General features: G+C 36.1%; 1 protein-coding gene across 2 annotated transcripts; it reads right to left on the bottom strand.

Annotated features, from left to right (window-relative positions):
* Positions 1 to 7,319: 7,319 nt before the first annotated feature.
* LOC111456799 (berberine bridge enzyme-like 18) lies at positions 7,320 to 9,384 on the bottom strand. 2 transcript variants are annotated; one of them, XR_002712824.1, is made up of 2 exons: positions 7,645 to 9,384; positions 7,320 to 7,336 (listed from the first exon to the last, which is right to left on the bottom strand). XR_002712824.1 is itself a non-coding variant. In XM_023098796.1 (1 exon), exon 1 carries the CDS (start codon positions 9,382 to 9,384, stop codon positions 7,756 to 7,758), a length of 1,629 nt encoding a protein of 542 aa, XP_022954564.1. In that variant the 3' UTR covers positions 7,562 to 7,755. The 2 variants fall into 2 exon arrangements, 1 of the variants encoding a protein (XP_022954564.1); XM_023098796.1 differs by lacking the exon at positions 7,320 to 7,336 and having other exon boundaries at positions 7,562 to 9,384.
* Between the last annotated feature and the right edge of the window lie 4,809 nt (positions 9,385 to 14,193).

A 14,193-nucleotide genomic window follows, 5' to 3' on the forward strand; every position in this document is an offset into this window, starting at 1 on the left:
TGGGCCCCCCCCCCCCAGTCGGTTCACACATCTTATAGGCCCCTTTCCTAGTTGGGCTAGTATTCTGTGGTGCTGTCGTTGGACACTCAGTAGGATAGTGACCGTCGCAGCATTATGATAAATATAATGATTGTTTTCCTGTCTCATAATGTAAGAGTCCGTACCATCGTAAAAGGGGAGATTCCCCCATGCATGTAACATAATGTAAGCGTCCGTACTATTGTAAAAAGGGGAGATTCCCCAATGCATGTAGCATGCAATGATACATGAGGTCCCAACATTTTCATTCATTAAATCATGTAAAGCAACTCCTCCCATATCCCTTCATGTAATATCATTTTACCACATAGCTTTTAAGACATATATTGGAGTTGAATACAACATCATTCATCGCCTTATGTCATATCCTACACATAACATGTCCTTCAACATATCATATTATATCATGCACGTATTATTTCAAAAAACATGTCACAACATGTATTATCACCAAATGTGCTACACCATAACATATATCATTTCATCAGCACATCACATCATAACACATGTCATAACATTAACATATCATATCATCATCATATAATATCACAGACAAATCATTTTATAAACATATCATATCATTTTATAAATATATCGTAGTCCTATCATTTCATAAACATATCAAGTATATGACACTTGCAAAATTATGGGCATATGTCATCATGCAAACATCACCAAATTGAGGAACTCTGAATACTAGATATGATCTCAAAATAACAGGGTCAAGGTTGGCCAGTGAGACGATGGGGGATAAGCTTCATCGTCGAGAGGGAAACAGCTCGGATCACCAGCTAAGGCTCCTAAATGACCGCTCAGTGATAAAGGAGGTAAGGGTGCAGAGACAGCCAGGAGGTTTGCCTAGAAGCAGCCACCCTTGAAAGAGTGCGTAATAGCTCACTGATCGAGCGCTCTTGCGCCGAAGATGAACGGGGCTAAGCGATCTGCAACTTCTAACCATGCTAATAGTAAGTCCAGTTACTTGGTTGCCTACACAGAAACTACTACAACTCCTTGAAACTAGCTTATTGTCTCTCTCTTCGACTAAGGAGATTAGTAATCATAAATTATAATTCTTTAAACTTACTTCTAATCATTTAAACTAGTTCAACCCAATTTTACATAAAATAATTTATAAAAATTTATACAAGCTAAAAGTAGGCACAGTAACCTTTACACACTTCTGAAGAGTTGAAAAAAGAGTTCGAACATATCAGACTCAAGTCGGATCTATCGAAATGTCGGCCTTGAATCATTAAAAAGTGTATTCTCTGATTGACTCCAAACCGTTCAGATGGGATGATAAAATAAAGTGAGGGACCTCTCTTTTACGGTGGAGGCCAACACCACTCCTCACATCAATGTGACAATTTCTTTTTTTTCTTTTATTTTTTTTCTCTCTCTTTCTTCCTTCCTGTTTTGTTTCACGTGACACTGTGTTTAGTGTTAATATATTATAAATACTCTATATAATAATTATTCATATATTGTATAAAGACTAAATCATCTTTGCAAATTTGATTTTGTTCAAGATTCTTCGCTCCGAGAAACTCCTGCATCTTTGCAAATTTAACCCTTGTTAGATCTTTAGTAAGAATATTCGCACGTAACTCTCCAGTGTAAATGAACTCTACAATAATTTGTCTTCTCGACATACTCGTAAATGAAATGAAAGTGAGTGTCGATGTATTTGCCGCATCGCTAAAATACCCAAATTTCATCTTTATAATCACAAATTTGTTGTCGACACAGAGAGTTAATGACTTTTCACTTGCTTTCGATCACTTCACTCAACAAGTTTCTAAACAACAAAACTCAACACGACGTCACAGTTGCTGTGCTAAACTTAGTCTCACAAAAAGGTTGTGCCACAATTTGATGCTATCAAGGTTTTCGAGTGATCAAATTTTTGTTGAAATAAAATGCCATTTTTTTTATTAGCTAAAATAATAATATTATTATTGGGCACAAATATTAAATCTTTGGGGGCAAGCATATATATTTAAAGAGACGTATTTGAATTGAATAAGAAAAAAGCCCGGTTCGATAACGGTCGTGTGTTGGCCAACTAATTAAAACTCCATTTTATTTTAGATGGCTATATTTTATCCATTCCATATTCAATCATTGAAAATTTTTAATTTCTTTATTATTTTTTTTCTATTTTAATGAATAATAAAATTAATTATTGACTTTCAAATACATAAATAATTAATTTACATTTGATTTTTATGGTTTATCCGTTGTTTTATTTTTTAAGATTATATTTTATTATTAGTTATGACTTGCCTGATTCAATTTAACTATAGCTTGTTTACTCACAAAAACAAATCAAAATAAATTATAGTTTGATTACTAATTTGTCTACGTTATCTCTTAGTTTTAAATTAGTCCATATTTTTTAATGTGATTATGTTTAATCAAGTGATAATTATATATTTTGTAAATATATATTTTTTTAAATGTCTAAGTCGAGAACCAAAAATTTTATTAGGGTTGTTCGTTGGTTGGATTGGGTTTGGTCGAGACATTTTTTAGACATAATAATATATTTTTTGGTCCGTTTAAGTTGGATTGGATTAGTTCGTAAAATATTTATTTTTTTTTAAAAGTCGGTAGCTGGAAAAGACGCAAAAATTATGGCAAGCTAGAATTTCCGTGCCTTCAACTAACCCACAAGACCACGCTCCCCCTACGCCCTTGGTACTTTAAAGTTCTTCACGCTCCTAGCTCTTATATCCATGAACATTTATGTTTTTCAAGATTTCGACAATAAAACTGATCTTTGGTCACGTGTATTTTGACCTTGTCTCCTGGGTTTCTTTTACAAATTTGTAGATCTCTTCAACACAAACGTATCGAGACAAAAATCATGTGTTCTCATTAAGAACTAAAAGAAGTTATAGACTATCAATACGGGATACATTGTTTTCTAAACTACGAACTTGAAAACTTACTAAATTCCCAAATAGGGGCTCCAAAAGCTATGGGTACTGACATGCAATCTATTATAGGTCCATTCAAATCTTGACCAAAACCAGCCACGAAACCTTATTAGAAATGGGACTAGGCTAACATGGTCGGTGAAAAGTTAAAGCCACCACCATCGCTCGCGTCGAGGCTAGGTATCACAAGCTAGAATCGATGAAAAAAATACAAGCTCATTGGATCTCTTGCGTTGCTAAAACTCACGAAGGAGATCCGCTCATGTTGGCGCTTGTTGGTGTGTCATTGAGAAGTAGGTGCTTCATTGAAAGGGTCTTGTCCCTTCGCTACTGCAGGAGATTGTGTGCTAGAGATGATAAACGGGGTGGCTGCGATTGTGGCGACAGAGTAGGACATCACAATACCTCACAAACCCATGACAATGTCAACTCTGAGAAGGACAAGAGTATGACCATATGTTATTCTTGTGGAAACTATGGGCACTACGGAGTAGGAGCCACGATAAGAAGTGCGTTGAGGAGGAAAACCTCACATTCACGCATGTCCAAGAGCCCACACTGATGTTGGCCGACAAAATGACTAACCTATTAAAGCTCAACGAAGAGAAGGTTATGATGAACCTTCTCACAAAAGGAGAAGACTGAATGGAGACCAACATATAGTACTTAAAGCAATGGAGCAAGCAACCACATGACTTGAGATCGAGTAAAGTTCAAGGAGTTTAATGAGAAGCTCAATGGAAATGTGAAATTTGATGACGGAACAATTGTACCGATCCAAGACAAAAGATCCATCTTGTTCTAGTGCAAGAACAGCGACCAACGTATACTAAACAAGGTGTATTATATCTCAAGCTTGAAGCGTAATATTATCAGCCTTGATAAGATGACGAAAGAAGGCAATAAAGTGGAGTTAGCTGGTTCATTCCCCAAAATGTTCAAAAGAAAGGGAGCTTTGCTGATGAAGGTAAAACGTCGCATAACTCCCTGTACATGATATTATTGGAGACCAATCGGCTCATCTCTCTATTGATGGCACTCGTAGATCCAACTTGGTTATAACATGCAAGACTTGGGCACGTGAACTTTCAGACGCTCAAAATGATGGGAGAGAAGAAGATGACTATAGGGCTACCCAAATCGTACACTTGAACCAGATATGTGAAAGTTGCTTAGTCTCTAAACAAGTAAGACTGTCGTTCCCAGCTCAAATCTGTTTCCATGTTGAGCGACCACTACAACTGGTTCATGAAGATTTATGTGGCCTGATCACTCTACCGTCGATTGCTTGTTGACGATTATAACCATTGGATGTGGGTGAACATGCTCAGAGAAAAGGAGAGACATTATATGCATTCAAGAAGTTAAAAAGACTCATTGAAAACGAGTCTGATCACAAGCTAAAAGCCTTGAGCACTAACCAAGGCAGTGAATTCTTATCCCATAACTTCTCAAAGTTCTGCAAAGAGAAAGGTATCAAGCATCAACTTACCGTATCATACACTCTACAATAGAACAGTGTGGTCAAGCCAAGAAACTACACCATAATAAACATTGCAAGAAGCTTACTAAAGAGCATGTAAGTGCCAACGATTTTTTGGGGCAAAGCAATACGACATGCAATTTATCTTCTAAACCGTTTACCATCAATGGTGATGAACACTCACACCTCTACGAAGCATGGTTTGATAAAACACCTCACTTTGAGCATCTAAGAGTCTTCAGTTGTATAGCACATATTAAGACTGCAAAACCATATATAAAAAAACTTGATGATAGAAGCCAAAAGATGATGTACTTTGGTGTAGAGGATGTGACCAAGGCACACGGGCTGTATGATCCGCAACATGAGAAAATTCATGTAAGTAAATATGTCGTATTCGAAGAAGAGAAGAAGTGAGATTAGTGTTACATTGGCGATAACAAGCAGACTGTTCTAGAGCTCATTGTGTTGAACACAACTATTTGTGGAAAACACTTGTACTATTTATTAACACAAATTAATAAGAGATTACAAGACACTCTTGTACAAACTACTACATTTTGGTGTCATTGAAATTTCCTAGGACGAAAACCTTTGTAGGTTGGAGGGTATGTATAGGAGAGGTTAGACAATTTATCCCCAAGATACCTAAATATTTTTCCTAAAGTAATTAGGTATCCTTATTTCTAAAATACCCAAATAATTTTCCTAAAATATCTAGGTATATTTATTCCTAAAATAACTAAATCATTTTTCTAAAATACATAGACAATGAGCTCATACAATTATTAGGCTGGATCCTATTGAGCTAGTGATGATATTTTAACACACTACTCTCGAAGAAGAGGGAGATGCGAAAAACCTAGAAAGTGCACCGACAGCTACACCAACAAATTCAAACATGCCATCACTGACGACACTAAAAGACGTGATGAATTTTCTAAAACAAGAGAGCATAATAGGATCCTCAATAGAGGTTAGACTAGAGAAGTTCCATTCTCTTGGTGAAATCTATGCAAATACACTTTAAGAAGTATTGTCTTTCGACAAGTTAGTGTTTCTCGCGGCCAAGGAGCAAAAAACTTACTGCGAGGTAGCAAGTGAGACGATGTGGCAGAAAGCCATGCAAAAAGAGCTTGAAGACATTGTGAAGAACAAGACACTGGCAATCGCTAACTTACCTCCCGAACACAAGCCCATCGGTTTGAATTGGATGTTTAAGTCGAAGAAGAATAGTAACGGAGTTTTCATCAAGCATAAAGCAAGACTCGTGGCAAAGGGATACTTGCAGCAGCGATGAGTTAATTTTGTGGAGGTTTTTGCACCTGTGGCTAGACTCGGCCTTGTAAGGTTGATTCTTGCCCTTGCAACTCAACATGGGTGGGAGGTCATCACTTGGATGTCAAATCAGTGTTTTTAAATGGTGACCTCCAAGAAGAAGTTTACATTACCTAACCTGAAGGCTTCATCACCAAAATCGAAAAACACAAAGTGTCCAAGTTGTCAAAGGCCCTTACGGTTTACGACGAACACCAAGGGCATGGAACATACGTTTAGACAAGAGCTTAAAGAGTCTAAAATAAATGAAGTGCTCGCAAGAACAAATAGTGTATACAAGAAACAATGGAGCTTAAACGCTTATAGTGAGTGTGTATTTTGATGACTTGATTATCAGTGGTACAAGTGTGGAGATGTCAAAAAGTTCAAGTAGCAAATGATAAAAGAATTTGAGATTACTAATCTTGGGTTACTCACATATTACTTCGGTATTGAAGTGTTCTAAAGGAAAGATTGCATCATACTAAAGCAATCGACCTATGCAAAGAAGGTGTTGCAACAATTTAAGATAGTAGAGAGCAACTCGACCAAGTATCCCATGGAAGCAAAGTTACAACTCAAGAAAGATGATTAAGAAAGCTTGGTGTATTCCATGCATCATTGGATGTTTGTGGTACTTGACTCATACTCATCCGGACCTTTCATATGTTGTTGGAATGGTAAGTTAAGTATATGAAAAAGTATATTTTGATGCATAATCAAGCGGATAAGTACATTCTCCACTATGTGAAGGGAACATCAAGCTACGGGTTGAAGTATCAAAGAGGGTGAGATCCGGAAGAACTAGTCGATTTTACCGATAATGATTTAGCTCGAAATATTAACAATAGAAAAAGCACCACAAGAATGACGTTTTATGTCAATGGAAATTTGATCTCTTGACAATCACAAAAGTAATGAATTGTGACACTATCTTCCGGTAAGGCTGAGTTTATGGCAGCAACTGCGGCTGGCTGAAAATTTTGTTAAGCGAAGTGACGGAAGTGAACTAAAACAGGTAACTCTCTACTTCAATAACAAATATGCGATTGCATTGAAGAATTTGATATTTCACAGACGCATAAAACACATTGACAACTCGCTTCCACTTCATTCGTGAGTGTGTCGAGAAGAGACAGATCGTTGTGGAGTTCATATGCACTAGAGAGCAACGTGCAGATATTCTAACTAAGGCCCTAGCAAGGGTTAAATTTGCAGAAATACGGGAATTGTTGTGAGTGAAGAATCTTGAACAAAGTTAAGCTTACGGGGGAGATTGTGAGCCAATAAGCTTGCCTTAATAAAAAAAAAAAAAAGTTATAACTTTGACAACTTTAGAAGAATCGTGAGTAGTTGCCAAATTGTGGAGAAGTTTAGTGCTTTATTTAGGAGAATTGTTAGTAGTTTTAACTTAGAAAGTTTAGAAAATTTGTTAGTACTTTCTTCACGGTAAATATTCACTATATATAAATACTCTATCCACAACAACAAAGAGAATTGAAAAGCATAGTGCTTAAGGTTTTACTTATCTTAGAAACCCTCTTTTCATGTTGTTCTTTCTGGTTCATTTATTTGTTTTGATATATTTCAATCGTGAGCCATATCCAACCAGTGCGGCGAAGTCAAAAGAAGGAAAACGAAAAAGAAAAAAAACAAAAAAGTGAGGTCGAAGAGGATACCAATTCAACTCCATAATAGTTGGTAAAATTCAAATAGCTTACCTTAACCTAAATCCCTTAAATTAACTTTCAAAAAATAACTCCAACCACATGAACCATAATTAACCCAAAACCAAAATGTGTTTATATTAGAGCTTAAATTTAAAAACTAACCAATTTGAGTACGATTCACCTGATCATGAACCACAAATACAAAAAATACAAAGACATAATTTAAATTAGAAAACCCCTTTATTCTCTTATATACATTAAATCAACGGGGTTTTCTTCAACAAACAATCATATTTCCAAACATCTAATGACCCCTCTTCTTCCACGAAGGCAAAATAGAAGGAATACTTTGCTCATTCATGAAGAAATTAGAAGGATCAACCTTAGTTTTGATACTCACCAACCTCTTAAAATTACCCTTGAAGTATTTAACTCCCCATACACTTGCTTCCTCATAGCTCGTCTTTCCATTCTTATTGTTCATCCCAATGTCCAGATCTCTATAATTGATATACGCAGCTCTTGGATTCTTCGAAACATAAGGACCCACAAAGCTATATAGCTTTCTAATCCAATTAATATGCCTTTCAGCAATATCCTCACCTTCTTCTTCCCAATACACCAAATGTTGAATCTTGTAAAGATTTCCAGCTCTATGTGGAAATGGAGTCTCTGATTCTGAAATTTCGTCCATTATTCCACCATAAGGGCTCAAGATCATCTCAGCAGCTTCAGCTTCTTCTTCGTTGAACAATTCCCATGTGCCCTCAAGGGCAGCTTTTGGGATTGGCTCGTTTACATAATCGGATTTGGCTTTGAAGAATCTTTTGGGGAATAATGGTGTTCTATCAAGAAGAACATTTAATGGTTGCCCACTTGGGAAGCCAGCAAAATAGAGTATTGATTCAATCCAACTCATTTCAATGCAATCTTCTTTTGTTAACCCTAATTCAGGGAAAGTGTTTTGCATTATTGGAAGGAGCTCTTCGGATTTTCCTAGGAACATGGAGTTGAAAGCAGCTTCCAATGTTCTTTGACTTCCATGTTGTGGATTTGTTGAATTTACACCTCTTATTATGATTCTAATGAAAAGTCTGTCGTCTTGTTTGCTAGCAATGTATTGCCACCGGTGGATTAGGTTTGTGGCGTTTTGTTCCAAGTTTCTTGTAACTGTGAAAACAGTCACAATGGGTGGAACTTGGAGGAGCTTTATTTTCCATGCAACAACAATTCCAAAGCTTGCTCCTCCACCTCCTCTAAGAGCCCAAAAAACGTCTTCCCCCATTGATTTTCGATCGTGGAGGTTGCCATTCACGTCGATGAAGTAAGCGTCGATCACGTTATCGACGGCAAGCCCGAATTTTCGTAGCATCAAGCCATAGCCACCGCCACTAAAGTGTCCACCGACGCCAACAGTTGGACAAACCCCGGCTGGAAACCCTAGGGTTTTGCTTTTCTTGGCGATTCTATAATAGAGTTCGCCAATTGTAGCTCCTGATTGCACCCATGCAACGTTGTTTTCCGCATCGACGTTAATTGAACGTAAGTTTATTAAATCGACGACGATGAATGGAACATCAGATACATAAGAAAGACCCTCGTAGTCATGGCCACCACTTCGTGTTCTAATTTGAAACCCGGTAGTTTTGGCACAAATGATGGATGCTTTGATTTCGGTAACTTGTAATGGTGTGACGATGACCTGAGGCTTTGGGGTTTGAGGAGTTGCAAATCGAAGATTGTGGATTGAGAAGTTCAAAACCGAAGAGTATGAGGAATCATTCGGAGTGTATATAATCTTTGAAATTGAAGAGCTATTTGGGGAATGAAGAGAAAGACAATGGAGAAAATCTTCATGGTTGTGAGCAGAAGCTGCCCATGCAAACGACAAGACAACAAAAGTATAAACGAACAAAGTAATTGGAGGCTTCATGTTTGGTTTTGTGTTTGGCAATGGATCGGCCTCCATTATTTATAGTACAAAAAAGGCAGCTTTGTTTTGAATTATTGAACAAAGAAAATTCCATGCAATGGATTGGTCAAGAGTTCATTTTTTCTTCATATAATTATCAAAAAAATGAATGAGTCAAGTCAATTGAAAAATAATAATAATAATACTCGAATATATATATATATATATTTAATTTTGTGCAAGCTATAGCAATTTAATTTTTATTTTTATTATTAATTTTTTCTTTTAAGAAAAAGGATTTTTGAAAACTTTAAGGAATGGGAGAAGTTTCAAAATTTAATAGATACCAATTTAATGGAAACATGTGTGAACATGTCAATATTAATAGAACTTTGTAGGTTATGAATTATGCTATCACATATATGATGATTAATTTTCAACTTTGGAGGTTTAAATGATAAGTCATGACGTTCCTAATTGAAAACTATACCTCTCACGTCTTAGAACTCAACAATCAAATTTTAATTGCTCTTTGAGAATTTGTGTGTTAATGAACAAATATTATCTTTTAAGCTAATCAGAAATAAAGTCTAATGTTTTAGATAGTTACGACATCTCGATTTTTAATTATAAAGATAAATGGACGGATATCTTCGTGCTAAGATTTGGTCAATGGATGAATGGTAAATTTGTATGTTTGAAAATTGTGTTGTGTGCAAAATAGACAAAGATGCACGAGAACGTGAAGCTAAACCACCGTATTCTGATGATCTAGTCAATAATAAGTGTAGGGAGAAATAGGTGAGCGTTTTGGACATATATTTTCATTTGCTAACTTGTTATACGGGATTTATAAACTGTTGTTATAATGGAGTGTTGTAATTTCATCTTGATTTCTCGTGGCGTGTTAAGTAAGACTGGATCATTATTCATTCAAATCGTTTCTCAAATAGAAATATACTAACGATAGCCAAGAGTCGCACTTTATGCTTCTCAACCATCAACTGACGTTTTGAGATCAGTCATATTGCTCTTAGCCAACACCGAAGGAGTTGACTATGTGAACCCTTAGCTAACCACCGTGGAGTTGCCCTTAGGGGTTGAAGTCAATCCTTAGCTCACGAGGATAGACATGAAGGTTTGTGAACGAGTCTATGGGGTTGGCCATGTCTATCCTTCATAACTCCTGTTAATGTGTCATAACACATTAGGATTTACGGTCACTGTTTATGTAACACTCAGAATCTCAATAATGTATTAAATATCTAATTTTTCTTTAAATTTGAATTTTCATAATTTTATTAAAAGAAAGACTGAATTTTAAGATAAAGTAGAAAAGAGAATTCCTTAGTAACTCAAAGAAAAATATAAAAGAAAATAGTAAAAAATTAGAAAATTTTGTTAAAATCAACCCCGGGTAAATGGGTCATTTTGACCCTCTATTCCTAATTAGGGGTCTAGATTAGCACTAATCAGATTTCTAATGATGAACAAAAAGAAAGAAAAGAAAAAGAAAAGGAAAGAGATTTAAAATGAGGGTTTAGGGTTCTTAAGAGAGAGTTAGAGACAAAATCGCAATCCATTCCAAGCATCGTTTGGAGTGGGAATCTCGCCGGAATTTCTTCACAAAACTTGCTCCGTAGGTTGAGGAAATCCATTTTAAACTTTTGAATCACTCAATTTAGTCAATAATCGAGGAAGAACGGACATTTTAGATTTTTGAATTCCGTTTACCTCCAAATTTGAGAGTTTCCTTGGAATTAAGTTTTGATTTTAAGTATATATATGTTTTTGGAGGAATTTCACACAAAATTCACGAAGGAAACCGAAGTTTATACTAACTGGAAGCCTCGAATGCTAGAATCTGCAAAATTGTAAGTTTTTAGTTTTGGACGAACTTTGGACGTATTTATTTTAGTCTGTAGTTGAAAATAAATTAGGAAAAAAAAATCCTTATGTAGATGAACTAAAACTATAAAATTTTAGGGAACAAACCGAGTTGAATAAATTTTATGATGAGAAGTTATGAAAATAAAAAGAAAATAGTAAGAATCGATGAAATTTGGGTTTTTCAATTGCACAAACGGAAAGAGACAAAAGGGAGGCAACACGTGTCCGATGGCAAGAGGCAGAGCACGACTGGTTCAATGTGTCCGATGACTCGGGGTGATGCATTGCGCTAGATCCAAGACACGACTCGATTCAGCACCTGCGACCCGCGACCCGAATGGTCGCTTGACCCGACTTGTCACAGAAGTCCAACCCACTTGCTCCACGTGTCACACGGTGTAAATCACAGAAAATTCTTACGTGATCAAGGATTGAACGCGCACTGTGGTGCTTAAAATAACCAGTCAGCGCTTGCCATGTGTCATGTAGCCGGCATGACTCTTTTGACCCTGGCATGTGGTACTCGTGCTTGATGGCAGCGCGTGGTAGAGCTCATATAGGGTGCGTGGTATGCACATGTAAGCCTATGTTCGCTCTATTTGACATTAGTTTATTCATTCTTATCCTAATTTCAATACTAACCCTAATTTTATTTGAATTAGAACCTACCAAATAAATTTCAGAAATTTTAGAGCCCCTAACAGGCCGAAAACCTACCCTAATTTTATTTGTATTGTATGTATGTTATTGTAATATTATCGTTATGCCCCTCGGTTGAGATTTTTTAGAACCATGTCAGTTTTATATATTATGTAGAGGTAGAAAGAAAATATGCATGACTATAGTATGAGTTTGGAAATATGGATGAGTATGTTATGATGATATAAAAAATTACCAAACTGCCCCTATGTGATATTTGTGATAAATGTTGTTTTATATGCTTTCAGTTGTGTTAGAAATGAGGATGGACTATTGTGATCTATGTTCTGAGTAATTGATTTATATTATCTCTTCGTTGAGCTTATTGCCTGTATGTGTGCATGGTATGTATAGTACGTTTTAGCTCCAGGGGTTCGACTACTTCTTGTTGAGCGTGTTTATCTCCACAAAGGTAGGGCATTAGAGTTAGGTGGGATAGATGATGACCTATATTAGGATGCTTAAGTAGACTAAGCACCTTAGAATCGTGAACAATGACCAGAGGGTCTAGATCCCAATGCTCTCAGAGACTAAGAAAGACTTGAGGAGTAAAAAGTCCATGTTAAGCCACCTAGCTGCCCTAGGAATCTAATGAACATCCTCAGCTCCCAGATATGACTATGATATTAATCTGCCTACGATAGTAAAACCATCGTGGACGCAGAACACCGCAGCAGGGTGAGTCTGAATAACAGTTACAGGTACTCTCCATACCTATAACTGTTTAACCTTTTGCTGCTTGACCCTAATGCTATGCATGCATGTATGATAGAAATGATTGATGAACATGTCCACTAGATTTGAAACCTTTAGAACCTACGTGTACCATGACCTTAATGATTGAGATGCCCACAAAGTAACTTCTAGATACCCGACGTGCTTGACCCTAATGCTATGCATGCATGTATGATAGAAATGATTGATGAACATGTCCACTAGATTTGAAACCTTTAGAACCTACGTGTACCATGACCTTAATGATTGAGATGCCCACAAAGTAACTTCTAGATACCCGACGTGCTTGACCCTAATGCTATGCATGCATGTATGATAGAAATGATTGATGAACATGTCCACTAGATTTGAAACCTTTAGAACCTACGTGTACCATGACCTTAATGATTGAGATGCCCACAAAGTAACTTCTAGATACCCGACGTGCTTGACCCTAATGCTATGCATGCATGTATGATAGAAATGATTGATGAACATGTCCACTAGATTTGAAACCTTTAGAACCTACGTGTACCATGACCTTAATGATTGAGATGCCCACAAAGTAACTTCTAGATACCCGACAAGGGAGTCCATCATGTACAAGGGTAGGGTAGCCCTAGATGTACCCCAAGTGTTAGACTAACACTCATTGTCAAGGAACTCATGGAGGTTTTCCAAAGGACAATAAGGATTACTACGTCCTCTTCATCCATGGAGGATGCGAGGTAAGTAAATGACTAAGGCTATGATCCAGTGGCACAAGCGTCAAAATTACGTAGCAATTTGAGCGTGATACGTCGATATAAGGCTGACGTACTTGGAGATTCGAGAATAAGAAACTTTCGAGAATGAAAGTTTTTAAAGAGAACAGAATTTATAACACTCAGAGTCCCAACGAGATAGTAAATACCCAATTTTTCCTTTTAAGTCACTAAAGGCCTTAGAGATTTAATTTGAGGATATGTTAGAAGAGAAAAAAATATCGAGATAATCCTGAAAACGTAGAAAAAGTACAAAATGAATGGCGGAAAAAATCGAAAACGTTGGTCAAAGGCAACCGAGGGGGCAAAATGGTAATTTTGCCCTAACTACCATTTTTGGGGGGTTTGCAATCTCTGTTGATTTTCATAGATTGAAAGTGAGATGAGAGGAGAAAATTTAAATGAAGATAACATCGTCGTATAATTAATTGAGGATTATATATCTTTGTCAAAATCAAACATATATTATAATAAGGTCAATGTTTTAATTCAAACAAAAATAATTGTTATCTATCGTCACCATACTATAGACACTAATTTAAATTATTTTCCATGATGTCAATTTAGAGATACATTATTTTATTTTATGGTTCAAATCTTTTATTTTATTTATTACATATCTTCAATTTTTATGTTATTTCATTTTAAGGTCATCAATTTAATAAATAAATTATTTCCTAATAAATAATTTGATCAAAATCTAACATATAAGTTTTTTTTTTTTTTTTTTTTTTTTTTTTTTTTTTTTTTTTTTTTTTTTTTT

The sequence above is a fragment of the Cucurbita moschata genome, unplaced genomic scaffold (assembly GCF_002738365.1).
Source record: "Cucurbita moschata cultivar Rifu unplaced genomic scaffold, Cmos_1.0 Cmo_Scf00019, whole genome shotgun sequence".
NCBI classification, from domain to species: Eukaryota; Viridiplantae; Streptophyta; class Magnoliopsida; order Cucurbitales; family Cucurbitaceae; genus Cucurbita; species Cucurbita moschata.